Source organism: Colobus angolensis, unplaced genomic scaffold (genome assembly GCF_000951035.1).
Source record: "Colobus angolensis palliatus isolate OR3802 unplaced genomic scaffold, Cang.pa_1.0 Scaffold42, whole genome shotgun sequence".
Lineage (NCBI taxonomy): Eukaryota > Metazoa > Chordata > Mammalia > Primates > Cercopithecidae > Colobus > Colobus angolensis.
The window spans coordinates 1,740,665-1,763,033 of NW_012117599.1; the positions used below are offsets into that span (position 1 = coordinate 1,740,665).

Consider the following 22,369-nt stretch of genomic DNA (forward strand, 5'->3'; position numbering starts at 1 on the left):
AATCCAAGTTTCCTGCCCCTGCTGACTCCCCCGGCCTACAACATTCTCAGCGACGTGGAATTTGACTATTCCAAACTTTGTCTATTTTGTGTTTCTACCCTACCACTCACTCCAAGCAGTCTCAGAGGATGACTTGTTCAAGTAAAAACTTCCCTAAACCCACATGCTGCCTCAAGTTGACTCCTCAAGTTCAAGTGAAAACCCGTATCCTGCCTCTCCATCTCTACCAACTCACCCGCACCGGCACACCTGCAGAGCGTCCATCCTTTTATCATCCACCAAACTGGGCCTCGGCCCACTCCACCACCTGGGCACACGGATTCACCAATTATCTCCTCATTTTCTCCCCCCCTCCCTCTTTTTCTTTGAGGAGGCAGCACAGTGTAGGAGTTAGAATCACACAAACTGGGTCTTGCTCCTGTTCTGCCCAGTGTTGCCTTACTGGAAAACTGCAGCAAGCAGTGCCAATCACCAGGGTGCACGAGACATGGTGGTCACGTCTGAAACCTTGGCAAGTGTGGCTCAGCACTGCTGTCTCAGCTCTATGGGCTTTCTGACCTCGGCCCAGAGATATTTTCAAGCACCACGTTTCCAGGTATTATTCATTTTTCATAAAAAATACTGTCTTCTTGGTTGTAACTCTATATGTCTAAAAAGAGAAAACCTACTATACAATACATGCATACTTCTTTCTTGTTAAAAATTAAACAGGAAAAATACAGGTTAAAGAGTAGAAGCCCCCAACACACTCACTAGTTAGTGGCCACTCCTAGCAGTCTGATGTGAAAGTTACTCTAAGCCACAGTGACTTGGTCGCAGAGGTGATAGCGCTTCACACAAACTGTTCTTTCCAAGGTCACAAATAATGTCCTCAAGTCCAGGCTCCGCGCGCACTCTTCAGCCTCTGCTCCGCCGGGCCCTGCCTGCTGGGATGTGCTAACCACACCTTCCACTGCTTTCTGTCATGCTATCTGCTGGCTGCCTTCTCGTTTGGCCTTGCTCTCAGGATTCTCTGCTTGTCCCAATTCTTACCCCCGAGACCAAGTTCCAAACAGATGCTTCTGCTGGGATGCTCCACAGCCACCTTCAACTCAGCAGGCTGCAGATGGCACATGCCACTTCCTGCCCCAGTAATAACCAAGGCGGTGGTGACCCCCTATGGCGTGGGGAGTAACTCTTCTCTTCACTTTAAAAACAACAAGTGCAGGCTCAGGGGAGTCATTTTTTTCCAAAGCCACACAGTTAGTAAAGGGGGCAGAGCCAAGATATAACCTGCACCTGCCTAATGGCAGAGCCGGGCTTCTGGACGCCACAACTCTCTGCCTCTCCCTACCCTCGGTAAAGCCAAAGCCAGAAACGAGAATGGCCACAGATGCCACCATTTCTCTGGATAATGCAGACACTGAGACCCAACTGTACCAGACTCATGGTTTTCTTGGGTTTTAGCCCTCAATCCTGCAATGGCTGCTGTCCAGTCCATGGGGTTTAAGTGTTACAGGTGGGAGAAACCAAAGAAGTACAGAATCTAATTCAGAATCTTAGTCGGCAACACAAGTCTCTGCTCAGGCCAACCACGAAGAGGTGGCATTTCTGGGCATCAGCTGCCACCGGAAGCAGGGACTGGAGAGATGGCATAGCATGGCTGGGCGGCTTGCAAGCCATTCAACTGCTGAAGGCAAGATCCAGGAAGGTCACCACATTCACTCGAAGTGGTCATTCTGAGCAGCTTCCAAAAGCCAGAAACTACATAAGCTCATTACAAGAAATAATTTTAGTATGAGATACCAGGGGGAGGAAAAAAAGAACGTGTGGCCTCTAAAAAGAGAATGTTCATATGTCATGTAAATCTGCTATTTGCAGGGGTGTGGCGGTAAGCTTCTGAAAGATTATAAAGGTTCTGCCCGGCTGGAAGCCTACAGTTTCACAACATACTACTAGTTTGCAACCCCAAGGTCAATGCCCACCTTTTAAAGTTCATTTTAAAGACTGTCTTTCTATATGTATGCTATACTGCAATAAAAACATTGAAGAAGAAAAAAATATAGATACGGGCTCCTTCCTTTTTACCAAACAGCATCAGTGGGAAGCATAGTGAGTACAGCAGCCGCTCCTGTGAAGCCTGTAACCACTGTCTCCTCACAGGCTCAAGAGTCACCAATAATGTGGCATCCATGCTCCCTCACTGAGTATCTTTTAGTAGGTTGACTCTAGGACCACTGAAAATTAAAAAGTATTTCACTTTAAAATTCAGGTTCTCAATGAGTGATCCTGAAAATAGAATTGGACCCATCATGCTGATGTTGGAAGACTGTGTTAGACACAGGAATGAGGTAGTCAATTTGACTGCCCAACTCTTTCTTTGTGATAAGAGAGGATAATACAGATTTATTTTATTCATGCCCTAATGTGGGAAAAAATGCTATGTAACTTGACCTAATTACAAAAGAACTTTTAAGTAGTCACTTAAGATTATTCTAAAAATTACCCTAAAATATGTAAGCTCAGTTAATAATGGGTTAGCCAAAAAAGGATTTCTGTAGAAGGTTAACCAATCATATTCAAGACGTCTTACTGTTTTACAAATCCGAATGCATGTAATTCCAAGAGGACTCAATAGAGCTAGTTTTCATCTTACTGGGACTAAAAAATTATCTAAAACTCCTAGACTCTGGGATGTCAAGTTTCTTCTGGCCTCTTAGGGCTGCCAAGATCCCTGTTTTCTGTATAAACTGAAGCCAAAAACTCCTTGGTAAACCATTCTGGAAGGGACTGATATAGGCTTGGAATAAGGTATATTAGCGTGCTGCCACGAGAGAGAAAGGAAGACGCAAAGAAGCTCAGGCTGTAAAGGGATGAAACTGCAATACAACTAGAGGCTATTTACTGGTTTTTACCTCTTGATGCTGGAGCTTACAAACTGGTCTACCCATTTGTGTGTGGTGCAGACTTCCAAGCTCCCAGTGGTGTCTACCTCTTGGTATTTATGCCCTTGTGTGGTTCTCTCTCCTGGAGTGTGGGCTGGATCACACTTCGAATGAGCAGAATACTACAACGTTGATGGGATGTCACTTCCCAGATTAGATCGTAAGAAACAGTGACTTCCGTCCTGCTTCCTCCTTGCCCTCTTGTTTGTTCTGGGGGAGCCAACTGCCAAGCTGTGACCTGCCCTGTGGATAGGAACCACGACAGACCTCTGGCCACAGCCAGTAAGGAGCTGGGGCCCTCCGTCCAACAGCCCATGAAGAACTGAATCCTGCCATCAACTGCCTGTGTGAACATGGAGGCAGGTCCACCTTCAGCTGAACCTTAAGATGACATCAGCCTTGGCCAACACCTTGACTGCAGTCTTGTGAGGGCCATGGGACCCAGCTAAGCTGTACTCACGTCCCTGACCACACAAGCTGTGAGGTAAGAGTATGTGTTCTTTTAAGCACCTGGGTTTTGGGGTAATCTGTTACTCAGAAATAGGCAGGTAACTAATACAGTAAGCAGAACTCTAAAGCAGGCTTGGCAAGCTTTTTTGGTTAAGGGCCCGATAGCAAACATTTTCGGCTTTGTGGGCCATACTGTTTTGGTCACAATTACTTAACTCTGCCATAGAAGCAGGAAAGCTGAGGATATACCAACAGATGAGCATGGTTCTATTCCAATAAAACTTTATTCATAAAACCAGGTGGTCATTCGGCCTGCTAATTTAGTCTGCCAACCCCTGCTTGAAAGTGAAGAAATCCTAATTTGGAGTTAAAAGGCAGATGATCTCCATTTTACTCCTGTGCTCAAAATTGTTTTAACAATGAAAAAAAAGCTAAATCTATCACAGTAACACAATCACAGGCAGCTGAAAAGAAAAACAGTAGATGTCCACGGAATTTCTGATTTTGGTAAACAATCTAAGAAATACAAATATATCTTTTATGACAGATACCTCTAATTGCATTTGATGGAAAAGTTGAAGTCCAACTCTGGAGATAAATCTGAGCCAGAGGAACCTACTAAGTTAGTTGGTTACCACAACTACAATCTTAACAGCTCCTTAGGCATGCACGGGCTTTTCCCCCACACATCATGGATCTCCAGCAGTGGGAGGAGACGATTACCTTTGCTTTTTGGCAATGGCGATGGAGGCTGCTCTGTAAACACTTCTAGGGCTGGGGAGTCATGGTGGTCGAAGTCTTTGTCCATGGCTTCTATGAGACTGGTGATGTCCGAGTCCTCGGAACTGTGCCTCGTGCTGCTGGCACGTTCTGGGTGGGAAGGGTGTGCGAGGGGGGCGGGAGACAGCCTTTCGGGCTGCGGCTCCTGGGGCTGAGGCACTGGCGGTGGCGGAGGAGGCTGAGGGTGCTGCTCCAGCGGGCTGTGGGCATGGTGCTGGCTGCCGTGCTGGCTCTGCTTTGCCCCTTTGGACTTTCTGCCTGCTGTATGACCTTGAGTCACTGTGTTCGAATCTAAGACAAGGGGGCTTGTTTTGTTAGCAGACTGTGAAGAAGCTGCTTGAGCAGAAGTCCTACTAGAGGTACTTGAACTGTTTTTGGCTCTGACGTTTTCCACGTCAGCTGAGTTTCTATTGCTGTGACTGCTGTGTGGGTGGACCGATGGGCCACACTGCTTATGACTCCCGGCACTGGGTCGGGATGATGAACCGCCTGCTCCACAGAACCCCCTACTGTGACCGGGGTCACAGCTGAGTGTGTTCAAGCTGAAAAAGGGACCAACTGCAGATCAGTAAATAGCAACCTACAAAATCTAATATTAAAAAAACTTACTTCATCAGTATAGCCACCATAAATATAAACTACACTAGGGAAAAAAATCGCAAGAAATAGGGAGAATTTCTACTACTCTCTAAAATTTGTTCTATCTGAACATTGATAATTTACCGTCAGTGATCTAACTAAAAGTATTTTAACCCTTATCAATATAATAAAAACACAGTATCCAGTACGAGCTCTAAGTCACCCAGAGTTCCATACAGGGTGCTATTAAATAATCAGAATTAAGATTTTTTTTCTCCTGAGCAAAGATGAAAAGCAACTTATTTTTTCTTGTAATTTTATCAGCCAAATCTATGTACACGAGGGAATTTACTGCCAGCATGTGAACATACTTTCCTTCAGATGAAATACCAACGATTCTCCTGAGATCAAATGGCCTTCCCACATCAAAGGGCGGGTTCGAGGCCTCAAAGGATAGCCGCCTTCGAAATGGCTCCCATATTCCTTGAGCTTCCAAATAGGCTGTTCCAATGACCAAAAGAAACAGTGCACTGCAGGGGTAAACAAAATTGGAAAATCAGGATTGTTAGTGAACAAGCAACAAAATTTGATGTAAAAGGCAGAGTTTCTTGGTAAAGTACAAAATGATATAATAGAAAACCAAGTTGTCTGTGACAACTTTTAACAGACAAAACCCACAGTTTTACGGATAAAAGTTTGCACATCAGTTTTTCTTTCCTTCTCTTTTTTTTTTTTGAGACGAAGTTTCACTCTTATTGCCCAGACTGGAGTGCAATGGGGCGATCTCAGCTCACTGCAACCTCAGCCTCCCAGGTTCAAGCGACTCTCCTGCCTCAGCCTCCCGAGTAGCTGGACTTATAGGGATGCACCCGGCTAATTTTTTGTATTTTTAGTAGAGATGGGGTTTCGCCATGTTGGCTAGGCTGGTCTTACACTCCTGACCTCAGGTGATCTGCCCGCCTCGGCCTCCCAAAGTGCAGGGAATACAGGTGTGAGCCGCCGTGCCCGGCCTGCTCATCAATTTTTATAGAATGCCATCTTACATGGAGGTTTTATATGGAGGCAATAATTACATGTATTAGAAGAAACGCCTGGAATCTGATTTTTCTTTTACTAAGAAGAATTTTAGTTTCAACTCTCCAACCTGTTTCTTCTAAAGGATGTGTGATATAAATATGTAAATTAGTTCAGAGGTGAATCTGATTCTTGAAACACAAAGTAATATACTGAGAACAGATGAAGACACTGAGAATTTAAAAAACATTTCTAATCAGTTTCATGTGGCCTAGGTAGTATTAAGTATATTATATATATGCCCCAGTCAAGTAACTTCATCTGAGCGTTTTAAAAAGACGTCAAAAGGTACTTAATTTGTGTAACCAATTTCAGAGGTAAAGAAGACTGTTTATTACATATTCCACCCAAGAAGGGCTCAGTTTTCACTGTTCCCACCAGTCTGTAAGCCTGATAAAGGCAGAGTTCTATCTTGTTCGCTGGCGTATCCTAGAACTCAGAACAGTGGCTGGCACAGAGCCGGCACTCCAACAGTGTTAAATGTTGAATGAATATGAACCTTGAAAGAAGACACAAGTACCTCATTATTCCTGAGATGATGATATACAGAGCCAATTCCCAGTTGGGTCTGGGTAGGGCTTCTGCACAGGTTGCTAACATATGGTAAGGAAGGGATGCATTCAATATAAACACAAACTCAGAGCCACTGGTTGTTATAAACTTCAGTTCCCGGATAACTCTAGAAGCTGTAAAATCAGGAGTAAACCTAAAACACAATGATGGCAGTAAGGCTAAGTTTTAAAAATATCTCACAAGCAGTCTACATATAATACCAATCCCATAAGCCTTTGAAATGTTCGACGCTTTTACTCAACTTCCTCATTTTAGGATGAAAAAAGTATTGTCCCATGGTCAATAATAGGAACTGTATTCTGTGAATAATTAGAGAACTTACACTAAAAAGTAACAATAATCAGTTTCCTGTAATTATTAATTCAGAAAATGGTCCTGAGCTTTGTGTCCTTCTCCCCTTCTTTCTTCTTTATCTAAATCCATGCTCTTCCTCCAGGCTACAGTCCCAATAATGTCTTTTTTAAAAAAACAAACGAACCGTCAGGGGCCTAGTGATTTTTCCATCATCTCCTGCAGTATGGATTACTGCTGCAATTATTTTATTTTTATTTTTTGCTAATTGTATGCACCTTAAAGTGTCTTATTCCTCATTGTATCTTTAGGTGTCACACATTATGTCTTATATACAATAATGTAGCTACTTATTAAGTAAATATCCATTAAAGATCACAAAATTAAATATTCAATTAAGGGACAGAAGTTGCATTTTATTGCATAAACTTTATAACAAAACAAGTTATTAATTAATTGTTAAAATATGCTGTAGCTATTACTGAGATAGGCATTAAAACTGTCTTCTAACCAAAATATTACGTATCTTTATACTGCAAAACATGAAAAAATTGTACACGTATGAAACAAATCTCTGTTGCTGAGGGACTGTGAATTTACACCAACATCTTTTGCTTTAACATAACCCTGAAAATAATTTTGAAATTGATTTCTAAGATTATCTGATTCACTTCAGAGATAAAGTTTTACAACTTTTGAAAACAGATATGAAGAAATGCCTCAACCAAAGATTAAGTGAAAAAAAATTTACAACTTTGAAAACTAAGATATGAAGAAATACCTTAGCCAAAGATTAAGTGGAAAAAAAAAAATCAAATGAATACATTTGTGGATAAAGACTTTTGGTAAACATGAAAACATATCTTTGCATAGAGTTTGAGCAGCTCTCGTATAGAAAGTTAGTGACTGATTATACCTGAAAATAAAATACTTACAAGATGATGATATCTCTAGAGGCATTGGCACTTAGAACAAACTCTTGACAATTAACCACTTTAAAGCCATATCCTTCACAGGAGTATCCACTGATTTCAATGGTTTCTACGTGAATTTGAAGTTGTCCTGTATTCTCTACCTTAAATGTTCTTTTCAATGTGAAATTTGGTTCTCTTAGTTTTAAACCTAAAGGATAAAAAATCAGGAATAAGACTAAATCTTGCCATCATGTGCTCCCAGTCCAAACGATAAACACACTATTCATGAATTACTATGTGTCACAGGTTATAAACCATCCCTGCACGTCAGAAAGATCAGCTGTTCCTCAGATTTCATCATGAGGTAATCGACTTTGACACATCATTTTAGATGGCAAAAGTTTATTATACTTTACATTTCATACTGAGAGTGAATCAGCTAAGGTATGCAATGAGTGCAAACACTTTAAATCTCTTATGATCCAAATCAAACAACTCTAAACGTAAGACATGGAATTTCCTTAAGATCTTAAGCATTCATAACTAATATACACCTCTGCACATATAGAAATAACGTTGTTTTTGAAATTATTTACTGTTGAAAGCAAATTCTGAAATTAGTGTCCTTGGAACTGTTAGGAAGACTTACTATCTGTACAATCTTTTAACAAGGCTTCCGTGATTTTAAAGCGCAAGGAACTTCCTGGACCTGGAAGCTTGCCTGCCACCCTCAAGTTCTCAGTTGTTCCTTGTCCTTGGACCATCACAGCATCCATCACAGTCAGGTTATTTCTATGCAAGAACAAGAATTACAGATTTTCCTCTCACTAAATTTGCACAATCTTCTGATTTGCAATTTCTACTGTTATTTTACAGAGCACCACATAGAAATTAAATTTAATGGTGAGAATTTATACTTTAAGAATTCAAAAATATACGGAGAAGAGCAAGAGTTTTTAAGAGACACACATCACAGTAAGACACTATTCGTGGTTTTGAACTACGCATTTGATAACAAAGGTATGTTTCATCAGGCATGGAGTATGCGTGCATGTTTTGGACAAAGTGAATTCAAACTATTTTGTAAGTTAGACACGCAAATTCATCTTAAAACAAGTGAGGCCTTCTAAGTGAGTAGTAAAAATGAACCCATGCTGTGTCACAGAACCTACCTGACGATGACAAGTGAAGAAACAGTTCTGTTGTGAACTGGTGTAAACTTTACTTTGACAGATTTCTTTTCTCCAGGTTTTAAAATTAGGTTTAAAATTAAATGTCGAGAGAGGCCCTCCATAAATCCTGTTGAACTCTGCAGTGGATGAGCCTTGAATCATTGGGTAAACAAAGAGGAGTCATGAATACATTCTCTGGAAGAAGTTTCTTCCTTTACGCCCCATCTGCAGCCCAGCAGAGGTTCTCAAACTGATCAAATGTGTAAACAACTTTATCTGTCATGTTTAGACACGGGTTGGCGGAAAGCAGCGCAGAGGAACCAACGATGAGATGCATATTCTGCATTAAGTCCAAAGAGGGGCTTTGTTCCCCAGGTCACCAAACAAAGTCCTCAATGTTTGCACAAGGCATTTGTTTTTGGATACATATCTCTTTTGTTTTTAATGTTCTAAAATTTCGAAATATTACACACACAGACAAGGACAGAAACCTAAGATGATCGCCTAGACACACCAGCACAAAGCAAACACTTGTGGAACCAATGCCAGCAGCCCAGGCCTCCCGATGCTTCCCGTCACTGCTCCTCTCTAAAGGGGACCAAGGCCAACACCTCAGGCCTCCTGCCACTGCCTGCCACTGCCACGCCACTCCTCCCCTCTGAAGGGGACCAGCTGAAGGGTCTTCAGGCTGCACCGTACATTTACATGTAAAAAGATTTCCAACTCCTACAAATTTCTCCTTGAATCTTATTTTGAAGGTAACACACGATTACTGTTTCATAAACACCCGATGATTTAAAGTTTAAAGCATAGCTTAGTTTAATATAAAATACGACTTTTTGACAGCCAGTTATAGTTAAGGTTAAGAAAATTTGCTCGTCTATTGACAAAAACAGTCACAGGTCACATATAAGGATATACTGTTCTGGTTTTTAAGCAACATTAAGTGTAAACTTTTTTGAGGGAAGGGTTGTCAACACTTGGCTATAAACATCCACCAGTTCTTTACGGCTTCTGCTAACATGGAAGGAGGGTGAGTTCTGTATTGTTTTCTACTCCCCCGGCAGAGATCGGTGTGCGTTTCACACATACAGATCCAGCTACTTGCTTCAGCATGAGTCCACAAACATTAACTTATAGTCAACAGACTTAATGAAGCACACTACTTTTAATTCTTGTTTCTGAGGTAAATATGGTTGTCTCTGTATATGCCAGAGATTGTTTCCAGGATCCCGGGCATAACCAGATCTGCGCATTTTCAAGTCGCAGTCGGCCACTGTGGAATGCACCTATACAAAAAGTACGGCTCTCCATATATGCAGTTTTGCATCCTGAGAACTGTATTTTCCATCTGCGCTTGACTGAAAAAAAGTATGCATGAACCAGCATAGTCCAAGTCTGTGTTGTTCAAGTGTTAACTGCTATTTTTTTCCTTTCTGTCCAAGTCCACTGAGACAAGAGAATATTCCAACTGCTTCAAGATGGTTGGTAAGTTCCCTTTTAAATAAACTACTCTTGAGTAACCGATGGACACAATGATGTACTATACATATATTCCCAGCAAACAGTAGCTAATTTAAATTCTCACGATTTGGGGAAAACTTTAGGATGCTGCGATGCCTCCCGTACACCATTCAGGACCTTAATAATTTCACAGTGGAGGTTCTCCAAAAGTGACCTGAGGACCCCAGGGGATCTCAGGGATCCTGTCAGAGCGTCCACCACAACGTCAAAACTATTTTCATAGTAATACCGATAGATGCTATTTGTCTTTTTCACTATGTTGGCATGTGCACTGACAGTCAGCAAAAGCTATGGAGGTAAAACTGCTGACCCCTTAGCATGCATCAGGGCAGTGGTATCCAACTTCCCTAGCAGCCACTGTGTTCTTCAGTGTCATGCATTTGTAGTTAAAAAAAAAAAAGTCCTTGATGATGCCGTAAAAACTTCAACCCTGGAGCACGTCTTTAATACTCTGTGGGATACAATGGGAAGTATGTAAAAAGTATTTCTACAGCTACCATGTTGTTTTGCAAAGCTGTTTGAGATGGAAGCTGAACTAGTGAACTGGCTGCTTTTCTCATGGAACACTGTTTATGTCTGAAAGAATGACTGACAGTCAACGGTTATTCAGACTTGGGTATCTGGCAGATATTTTCACAGAAATAAGTGAGCCTATTGAAGTGTTTGTTTCCAGTAAAATTCAAGCTTTCGAGCAAAATTTAGGATTTTGGATAATTTGTATTCACCTTTGTGAACTTGACAGCTTCCCAATACTTCAAGACTTTCCTGATGAGCCTGGTGGTGAGTGAGTATGATTCATTTTTGGATAGTGTATAGTGAATTGTGGCAACATCTGTAAGGTCTGCATATCTCTGTGCACCAATATTTTCCAAATGACTGATGTACAGTGTTATAAATAAAAAGGCAACTAAAATACTCCTTCTTTTTGCAATTACATGTCTGTAGCAGGTTAGATTTTCATTACATACTTCAATTAAAACAATGTATCAAGAGAGACTGAATGTAGGGGCAGATGAGAATCTACCTGTCCATTAAGTCAGGGAGCCAGCCATTAAAGAGAGTTGTAAAAATTTAAAACAATCCATTCTCCTTGCTAAATGATTTTTTAAAATACAGGTAGTTTTCATTTTTGATGTTACCTATGTTGAATGGAGTAAGTTTATTATTATTATTTTAAACAAATTAAATCACTCTTTTAAAGATCTCCCGCGCTCAGCCTCAGTTTCAGTTTCTAATATGGCCACACACTGATGGATGCAAACCATATAGACAAGAAACCTCTCTGGGGTCCTTAATAATTTTAAGACTGCAAGGGAGTCCTAAGACCAAGTATCTTGAGAACCACATTCTACAGCACTGTAGAGATGCCTGAGATAGAATTTACTCTAAGCTCACTCTAGGACCTCTTCCTGAATTTCTTCTTTAGAATAAATTTCTGACGTCTAGATACTCTTATTTATTTTCCTATCTCTCACAGTGCTTAGTTCAGTGTTCTACATCTTGTAAATATGGCTTCTAGTTAATAAAATAAAAAAGTTAAATATTAGCTCACTTAATACTTATGTGAAATTTCTCCCTATTATAAAAGCAGAGTGGGCCGGGCACGGTGGCTCACGCTTGTAATCTCAGTACTTTGGGAGGCCCAAGGCAGGTGGATCACCTGAGGTCAGGAGTTCGAGACCAGCCTGGCCACCATGGTGAAACCCCGGCTCTACTAAAAAATACCAACCAAAAAAAAATTAGCCAGGTGTGGTGGAGACAGAGTCAGACTCTGTCTCAGAAAAAAAAAAAAAAAGAAAAAGAAAAAAGAAAAGCAGAGTGAAAGGAAGTTCCGGTTACTGAGCCTTCTAGGTAACTTCCAGTAATATTTGTTACTTTGGCATTTTACAGATGGGAAAAGCAAAGCACAAAAAGATTCCCAGAGAGGGGCATGAGGCTGGAATACAAGACTGTCTACACTTCAGTCTAGTGTCCAGCTATTGTTCGACAGAAAAAAACACAACTTTGAATATTACTTTCTTATGTAAGCTTGCCTGAAAGACAGAGTTATAAAAACTATTCTAATAAGGACTGGGCTAATATATGCTTTACAGATAAAAACATGGAGCTATGGGAAAGAATACAGTATTTCAAGAACTACGAGGGATCTGGTTTGAAAGGCTCATAGCAATTCCTGGTCAGCAATGACCACATGATACAATGGTAAGGGCAAAGCTTCTGGAATCAGAGAACCAGATCTGAATTAGGCCCGAGGCAGAAAGAAGGGCATAGTGGCCAAAAGGCTTGGACCACTTTGCAGGGAGCCTTAGCTCCAAGTGCTAAGTTCCTAACACACACCCTTACATTAGGTCTTATTTAATAACGAGTGGTTAGCGGTTGCTCCGCCTGGCCTGAATGATACAAAATAGTTTGGTTCCTAGAACAAACCAGTTTATGTATATGTTTATAAATAGAAGATTATCCACTGAGTGAAAATCATGCATATTACCATGCTAAATACAAACACAGTCAGCCATGGGTTTAGCATTCATGGATGGCTTACAATTTAATTACAAAGTATCCAGAAAGAAAATTTAAATGACTGAGCTCAATAAAAATTAATTATGTATTAACATTTACCTCATCTGTATATTCTCAGAATTTCTGTAATTATTATTACAAACCTTCATGGGCTTAATGTTTAATGCCCACAAATACGAACCTTCCACTCAATGTGCCTTACCTTGATCTAAATCCCACCTACTCTTCCTGATTTATTTGCCTCTAAAATAATCACTGGACTGCTCTGACTTCTTCAGTAACTTACCCTTCAGCCAAATTTAAGAGTAGCCAATAATTTTCTTTCATATTTATATTGATCATATTATAGAATAATTTCTTTGGAATATTATGAAGTTTGAATACTTACACTGTTTCTGAAGACTTGAAATTCTAGTGTTCTCAAATCTATCTTTGCCACCTTACTCAAGTTAAACCTAAAACAAAAAATGTACACGTATTTATTCATAAGCAACATCATAGTTAAGGAGGTTATGGAGTGATTATCAGGTGTGTGCTTTATTTTCAAATTATTGTCTGGCGGTTTTTGAGATCGGTATGATCAGATTTATAGCCTTAAGAAAATTAAAGGCCACAACTTGTAATTAATATTTTGTTCACTTTTTAAAACTAGAATATTTGAAAGGTTTCATCTGCTTTCTCTTTACACATTTTTAGAAGGGAGCTCCACATTACTTTTTCTTGCCTTATATTGAAAGTTTTTCTGGATGCTTCACACAGCATCAGCCTAAACCTCCCTAAAACCTTCTCTCAACCGTATAGATCCAGAACTTCTCTAAGTCAAATCTATCACTGTATGAGCTGCAATAAGGCTTTTTAAGTGAATACAATACTGATTCAATACTACATAGAAACACCGTGATGATCCAAAACAATACTTACCTTGATACTAACTTATCTACAAACACTGAGGGGTTGGAATATAAAGCGAGAGGAATAAACTGAACATAGACAGGAACATCTGCAGGATTTTCTAAAGTGATCTCTTCTTCCTTAAACAAGATAACGAAACATTAAATGAAAGATTTCTATAGTGAAAGCTGAGAGTAAATACTTTATAACCCTAGTACGTATTTCCAAAAACCAACATCACTTTGAATACTTACTGAGGAGCAGTTTGTATTAGTAAGTGGAAATTTCAAGTGCCGGGGTGAGCTAAGTATGGAAGGCCAGGAGAGCTCGGCAGTGATTTTTGATATTATATTTTTTTGAAGGTCTGTATTTACTTCAAATATAGCACTCAATCTAGAAAAACAATTTGTAAGTCACTGTATCACAATGAAATATTTGAGTCTTCTGAACATAAGAAATTCGATTAGGCTTATGTACTTGAGAAATTTTTTGCTGGCCCTGAAAAAAACACATTTATCCATTCTAATATTTTACTATGCTTGTAATGCTATCTGATGTCTCTGTATTGGCACAAAGAGTTGCCAAAATATCTGTCACAGATCCTCTGTTTCTGTACTGAATATGGAAAGGATGATAAATCTTAGGCATAGCACCAATGACATGAATGTAATCCTGTGGAAGTTTAGAAAAAACTTTCCAAGTATAAATTCAGTAAGAAAAGCTGGCCTATAGCAGATAACCTATTTAGAAAAGGCAGGCATATACAGATAACACATGATGTTACGCAGATCCTAAAGAATCTTACGTGCCTAAGGGAAAGATCTAGACATCTACAAGCAGAGTGCTAAAAACATTTTCAGTAGAACTAATGAGAAGGCAGTGCATTGCTTGGCATATGGCTTTTATTCCCTTGATATAAAAACAAAACAGAGTCCTCACACTCCATGAAGACATCAGTTGACGACAGAGGCAAAACCTATGAAGGTTTTGTGCAGATACACGTAAAGTTTTCAGCAATATTCAAGACCTCATCTGAGTATATCCTGACTCATAAGTGTGTATAAGCCAGTTGCTTAGAACTCGGAACACATTCCCACAGACACAATATTATAAATGGAGCTGAGATCCCTGGGACTAAACGCTGAAGCATATTTTAACCCCTAATTCTACTGCTGCAGTGTTACGATACTCTAATACTGGTAAGAGTACAGGTTTATAAGACTAGTAGCAGAAATCCTCTGTAACACACACATAACAAAGTAACACAAAGGCAGGATCAGGGAGAATATCACATCCACTGTGCACTCAGCATAGACAGGGAGCCCGGGTCTTAGCAATGGGGTGCTGGGGACAGAGAGAGGAGGGCAGGCTTTTTGTGGGTAGGAGGTGAAGAGGTTCCTCAGCAGCTGAGCCTAGGGCAGCACTGTAAGTTATTTGTTCATAACTGGACATTAACATTTGGGACTTGCTTGTCCTTTATAATGTCCACTGTGGAAATACAGGGTACAAAGGAGAGTTTTAATTAGTGTTCTCTTACCAAGTCCATTAGAGGAAGTGTCTTCTGTATTCATTTTGACCATCTTTTTAAAGTAAACATGCAACTTTCTTTTGCCTTAGGAAAACTTTTCATAGCAGACAGTTCAGATAAACAAATCCTTCAATTATTAATGGTTTGAGAATTTACAGTACTCTTTAATGGGAATATCTTGATACTAACAAATATATTTCAAATTAGCAGCTTGAGAAGAGCAGTTTCCATCAGTTGCCACACTATCATTATTCTAGTCAAATTCTTTTCTGAAGTACATGAAAAGATCAGATTTCTATACTACCAAATCAATACATTTTTTGTTTTTGAATCCAGGTGCAGTATTGATTTGTCATTAGATGCACATTTCCTACCTACCAAAGAAACACCGTGGGGCCTGTCTGAATGGAGCCCTGTGTGCTCCTGAACAGCTCGGCACTTAGAAATGAAGGAGGTGGGCTGGGCACAGTGGGTCACACCTGTAATCCCAGCACTTTGGGAAGCTGAGGTGGGTGGATCACGAGGTCAAGAGATCGAGACCATCCTGGCCAACGTGGTGAAACCCTATCTCTACTAAAAATACAAAAATTAGCTGGGCATGGTGGTGTGTGCCTGTAGTCCCAGCTACTCGGGAGGCTGAGGCAGGAGAATCACGCCACTGCACTCCAGTTTCATGACAAAGTGAGACTCCGTCTCAAAAAAAAAAAGAAGGAGGTATTCTTTTCACAATAAGCAAACAGACACTCTGGTCTCGTACCAAGTGTCCAGGTGGGGGTAGACCTAGAAAATGTTCTCCTTGCCTTTAACAGAGGTCAGTGGTAGGTAAAAACTTTCTTTCCTATGCAAATGGATGAGTCTAAGGTGAATACCTACGTAAAGACAACTTCAAATATTTTCTTGGAGTGTAAGAAGTATCTAAAGCACCACAGAAGATAGAAAAATGACAGTATGTATATTTCTAAGCAACATACAGTTAAAATGGCAATTTAAGATGCCTCACTAATAACTTTCTGAAAATTAGGCATTCTTTCTTAGCTATAAAGAAAAGTAACTTAATATAAGAGTAAAATTTAGAAAGCATTGTTTCAAGCTTGTAAAGATGGCTAAAATAAACATAAACCACTCACCTATGACCTGAATTTTCCTTTATTCCTGTCCATCCCTTGAACAGGCTTTGATGCAAATCCCAGTCGGCATCCCACATATCTTCCTGCATGGCTGCACCAGGCTGCACTTTGGGTTCAGCTAGAACAAGGAAACGTACGTTATGGCACACTTAACCCGCATCTATACCCACTTGCCAGTTTTCCTTTAAATAATTCCTGTAGCAACAAAAGACAGCAATGTACTTTAAAAGTGGCAGCCTCTTACTAAAAGAGTATTTTGGGGGAAGTGAAGACACGAGAGAGAACAGCAAGGTCACTTACATTTGGACAGAAAAGGCAAGCCGACATAGCAATGATCCCCACACTGTAGTCCAGGATCAAAATAAATGCCTGCAATCTATAAAGAGGCACAGGAGAACCATGAGTCCCAAATCCACGGGACGCCGTAAAACAAAGCGCTACCGACGGGAATTCTCAAATATAAACATCTTCAAACCTTTGACTTTTTTCCTGGCTCCAAGTCTTCCTTATTGCCCCGCAATCGTTTATAGTAAAATCGCACATCTTCTGACAAAGATCGTATTTGCTGTATTTTTACCTTCTGTGAGAAGGAATTCATAATATTTAAACTTTGATGAACTATTTTCCCCTGAAGGAAGAAAGCAAAAAACGAACTCATTTGTATATGGTTAAATTTTCTTAAGATCACAAGCTTCAGAGCAGACAAGCAGACTTCTAGGAAACCAAAGCCCAAAAGACATTTTAGAATGTTCATCAGTTGATAATCTCTACATTGTAATCAAGAGCCAGAAAACCTCACAAAAAAAGAAACTTTTTTTTCTTGCTATGGCACGTTACAGAAAAATCAGGAGGACAAATTTTTGCCATCTTGTGACAATCGATTGATGTGACATTCACACTTTCATGTTAAGATACTGAGGATGCCAACAAAGGTACAAACAGAGATAGCTTTAAATAAAGGGAATGGTCACTTTCAGTTTGGTAAGCAAGGTTTCTTTATATCCAGGCAAGAATGCCCTGAAATAACTGAATTCTAAAATCTAAAGCCAAATGGGAAAAAAAATCACATTAGGAAAAATATGTTATTTGTGTCAAAGAGATATTAGACATCTTTTAAAATTATAGGTTGTCAAGTATCTTATTAAAACAGCACACAGGCTGGGCACAGTGGCTCATGCCTGTAATCTCAGCACTTTGAGAGGCTGAGGTGGGCGGATCACTTGAGGCCAGGAGTTCGAGACCAGCCAGGCCAACATGGTGATACCCTGTCCCTGCTAAAAAAACACACAAAAAATTAGCAGGCATGGTGGCACACACCTGTAGTCCCAGCTACTGGGGAGGCTGAGGCAGGAGAATCACATGAACTCGGGAAGTGGAGGCTGCAGTGAGCCAAGATCGTACCACTGCACTCCAGCCTGGGTGACAGAGTGAGACTCCGTCTCAAAAACAAACAAACAAAAAAATCCCAGCACACAGATGAAACTGTTAAATAACCAGCGATTGCTCTTACCAGTCACAAGCTTCTCTCTGTGACAGGGTACCAAATTTTAAATTAAAAAGTTAAATAATTTAGGTAATACTCCAGAAGAATTATATTACAATCTTTCTTTTGGCTGAATACAAAATTTTATCTTTTTGTAGATTCCTACTCATCTGAAGAGGTCTCTAAAATGATTAAAACCACTTTTTAAATATGTGGAATAAAAAATACAGAGGTAAAGAGCGCACAGGAAAAAGGGCAGAATGACCTTGACGCTGAGGCCAGCGCTCCTCATTTACAGCCCAGTGAGGCTAAAACAGCCGACAGCCAGCAGAGGGCAGGCGTGCAGCTGCGATGCGGACGGGAGCCCTCGGGCAGACGGTGCGCTTGGCGTACATGGAATAACTACTTCCCTTGTGCCTCGTCTCTCGGGGGTGTGGGGAATCAAAAGAGCGCACAGATATAAACGCTGCTCTCACAATTCTACTCAAATACTAAGCTATGAGTTATGCGAAATGTTTATTCTGAGGTAGTTTCCAGTCAGCTCTAGTATCCTCCATCTGATAGAGATCTATGATAGGATTTGGTAATACAGAGGTAATTTAGAATTCCAAGCAAGTATCTGGTCCTGTAAGCCACTAAGAGACATCTGAAAGCTTAATCTGAAGCAGTTCAAAACCAACCCCCAAATCTCATGCTGAAATGTGACCCCCAGTGTTGGAGGTGGGGCCCTACGGAAGATGTCTGGGCCATGGGGGTGGATCCCTCATGAATGGCTTGGTGTGCTCTGACCTTGTGGTAGTGAGTTATGCCATTAGTTCACACAACCACTGGTTGTTAAAAAAGAGCCTGGCACCCCCTCTCCTCCCTCTCGCCATGTGATCTTTGCACATGCCAGCTCCTCTTCGCCTTCCAATATGAGTGGAAGCAGCCCGAGGCCCTCACCAATGCAGATGCTGGGGCCATGCTTCCTGTATAGCCTCCAGAACTGTGAGCCAAATACACCTCTTTTTAAAAATTAAATCACCCAGCCTCAGGCATTCCTTTATAGCAACACAAATGGATCAAGACCAACATCTTGTTTTTATACACATGCTTTCTCATTTATTCCACTCGTGGGGCTTTTCACTGTGTCATCCGCTGTCGTCTGAACTGAACTTTACGCAGAGATTAAGGACATCACCGATTGAGAAGGTAATGGAAGGAAGAAACATGGCTCTTCTGGATAAATACCGAAGTCAAGAGTTTAGTATAGTAAGTACAAAGTGGAATGACAGGAAGATGAGGATTTAATTAAGACCCAAACTTAAATGTGATGAAACTAGTAATTCAAAATTTGTATTTTTAAGGAGCTAAATGGTGAATTTAGGTTTTACTGTACAGGTTGAGTATCCCTTATTTAAAATACTTGGGGCCAGATGTATTTTAGCTTTTTTTTTTGATTTTGGAATATTTACATATATATAATGAGGTATCTTGGAGACAGAACCCAAGTCTAAACATGAAATTCATTTATGTTTCATATACATTCATATGCACAGCCTGAAGGTAATTTTATACAACATTTAAAATAATTTTGTGCATGAAGCAAAGTTTTGACTGAAACCTGTTACAAGAGGTCAGGTGTAGAGTTTTCTACTTGTGGTCTCAAAATGTTTCAGATTTGGAAACATTTTGGATTTCGGATTTTTGAGTTAGGGATGCTAAACTTGCATATGACATTAAGATTTTGCAATGTCTTGTTTCTCTTAACCCACTATTGTCTCCCACCACTAGGATCTGAGACACTTTTACATTTTCCCTGGTATTCCTGAATGGACTGTACCATCTTCTTGCAAAAGGCAGCATCTTCTCCTGGTTTTCCCATTTGTGTTGTCCTTGTTCTCCAGGCTCAAACTCTAAGCCATATTCCTGCCTCCTCTATCCACCCTCTTCCCCATACTTGTTTCATTCTGTATGACCTCTTTAGGATATAAGTACAGTTCAAATGATTCACCTGCAATGTCTCTTGCCTATGTTCCCTCTCCATCATCTGTTCCTTCATCTATACATTATGTACTAAGTACCTGCTATTGGGAAGAAATGATCTCTCAGCAATTTCCTAGAGGATCTCAGACTCTCACTGGGGAGCCAACTTACAAGGAAATATTTATAGCACAGTATGAGGCTTGCAACAACAGGGGTAATTTCAGAGTATTCTAGGATCATACATCAAACAACCAGTATTGTCTAGAGGAGTCAAGACATCTTCAGGGAGGAGATGACAATGGAATTGAATCTTGAAAGACACGTAGGAGTTCTTTGAAGGGAGGAGAGGAGAAAGGGCATTTGAGACAGAGAAACAATAAAGGCTTGGAGGTACGAAGGGACTTTACTGCCTCTGCCACAGCCACACGCTCAAGCCTCCCCGTGGCACCTCCTGGCACTTTTCACCTGGACTCTGGCCAGTCTGTGAGTTGGCCTCCAGGCACTCTATTAATAGTTAGTTTCATCTGCGTCCTCTACTTCTTTCTGCAGACAGCCAGTCTCTAAAGCTCAGCTCTGATGATGTCAAGCCTCCACTCAAAAACTCCCTATTCCCATGAACTTAAGTGCATTTAAGTTTTTTCCACGTTATCACCCCAACATACCATTCCGTTTTCTCTCTGAAAACTTTTCTCCATTCTTGCCAAACTGGACAACTCACTACTGCCTGAACCCATTTCAGACTTTACTGCCTCTGCATCCCTGTTGAGCTTGCGCCCTGGCCCTGGGTTCACATCTCCGCCACCCCTTCTCCATCTCTGTCGGAAGAAATTCTAAGCTGGCTCCCACGGCCCCTGCATCAGTGAGACGTGTGTTTCCCTCACAGCACTTTATTTTGACTCCTCTTAGGGCAACTTCTACATTCTGCTTTACAGCTCTGAATTGTGGGTCCAATTTCCTTTCTAGATAGAAAACTTTTTGAGGAAAAGGACTGTATCTCTTTATATCTTCTAAAGAACGTGGGATAATGTCTTTAAGATAAATGACTAATAAAGTTGGCCGGGCGCGGTGGCTCAAGCCTGTAATCCCAGCACTTTGGGAGGCCGAGACGGGCAGATCACGAGGTCAGGAGATCGAGACCATCCTGGCTAACACGGTGAAACCCCGTCTCTACTAAAAAAAAAAAAAAAAAAAAATAGCCGGGGGAGGTGGCGGGCGCCTGTAGTCCCAGCTACTCGGGAGGCTGAGGCAGGAGAATGGCGGGAACCCGGGAGGCGGAGCTTGCAGTGAGCTGAGATCCGGCCACTGCACTCCAGCCCGGGCCACAGAGCAAGACTCCATCTCAGGAAAAAAAAAAAAAAAAAAAAATGACTAATAAAGAATAACTGACTTTACTGTAAGATTCTAGGAACACAGAGCTAAAGGCAAAGGCAAAAAACGAGCAATAGAAAAACGTGTGTATGAACGTTTGGTCTTACCGGAAAGGAAGGTGGAAGAACCATGTGCTTAGGGAAGCAGGTCAGTGAGCCTACAGCAATCACAGCCTTCACAGGGATTGTCAGGATCTGCGGAGTCAAGAAGATGACGATAAATAAGTATCTAAGACTTAGCCCGATCTTGACAGCTACTGCATTATATTTTGGGGTTATCCTAAGTTTGGGACTAATATTGACAATAACCAGTTCCAAACCAATATTAAAATCACCCATAGATACTGTTTAATCTGTGCAATGTATTCCATAAAAATTAATGAAATATAACACATTTCCACAGATTTCTCAGCGATTCACTGACAACATGTAAAAAAGACCAAAAAATGGGGAAGCAATGAAGACAGGTTTTTTAAAATACAAATATTTTTGTATTTCAAAATACAAATAATCTATAAAATAATTATTTTAAAAAAGAAAGTCAAACTGCATTCCTAGAACAATGTGTGTAAAATCCAGCATATCTAGAGTTATATAGCTCTCTAGTTTTTTGATATAGAAATAGACATCAACCTTATTTTTAAAAATGCACTGAACATTCTAGAGTTAGAATGCCATCCCATACTGTTAGTAACTCTCAAAGCTACTTCTCTAGGGTATTTTTCTTAATTCTTCTTTTCACCCATATTAACACAAATTTATCTGAATTCTGGAATGTACTTATTTCCGTCATGAGTGATAACCATGAATTCCTCACTTGACTTACTCTCAACAAATCATTTATTATTAAATGGCCAATTCTGTTTATTTTATAATTACATTTTTTTTTCACGTGGGAGTTGTGCACACTGAAAACACCTATGAGAACAAAGGTGGCAACTGGCTGAATTTAGCAGTGCTTGACTTTCCTAAGACCTTTTAAATATAAAATTAAAAACATTTAGGTTTGGCAGAAATATATCCATTCAAAATCTTACTGAATGCAAAACAAGCTCCACAGAGAATATTTTAATTAAAAGCTTAGTAACTTTCAGTCCCTTGACTTTGAATGACTCATGAAAATCTAAACGTGAGCACTCAGATTAAGACATGGTCTCCTGGCCGGGCGCGGTGGCTCAAGCCTGTAATCCCAGCACTTTGGGAGGCC

At 40.4% G+C, this 22,369-nt stretch overlaps 1 protein-coding gene across 1 annotated transcript in view; it reads right to left on the reverse strand.

Annotated features, from left to right (window-relative positions):
* TMEM131 (transmembrane protein 131) overlaps positions 1-22,369 on the reverse strand; it is a 193,605-nt gene that overhangs the window by 32,843 nt on the left and 138,393 nt on the right. Inside the window, exons 19-31 of the mRNA XM_011956651.1 lie at positions 21,271-21,357; positions 16,823-16,975; positions 16,648-16,723; positions 16,348-16,465; positions 13,947-14,085; positions 13,723-13,832; positions 13,190-13,256; positions 8,758-8,909; positions 8,235-8,377; positions 7,607-7,793; positions 6,328-6,513; positions 5,105-5,263; positions 4,098-4,696 (exon numbers count right to left, since the gene is read on the reverse strand). Of these exons, the coding sequence (XP_011812041.1) occupies positions 4,098-4,696; positions 5,105-5,263; positions 6,328-6,513; positions 7,607-7,793; positions 8,235-8,377; positions 8,758-8,909; positions 13,190-13,256; positions 13,723-13,832; positions 13,947-14,085; positions 16,348-16,465; positions 16,648-16,723; positions 16,823-16,975; positions 21,271-21,357 (2,176 nt within the window). The remainder of the gene's footprint in view (positions 1-4,097; positions 4,697-5,104; positions 5,264-6,327; positions 6,514-7,606; positions 7,794-8,234; positions 8,378-8,757; positions 8,910-13,189; positions 13,257-13,722; positions 13,833-13,946; positions 14,086-16,347; positions 16,466-16,647; positions 16,724-16,822; positions 16,976-21,270; positions 21,358-22,369) is intronic.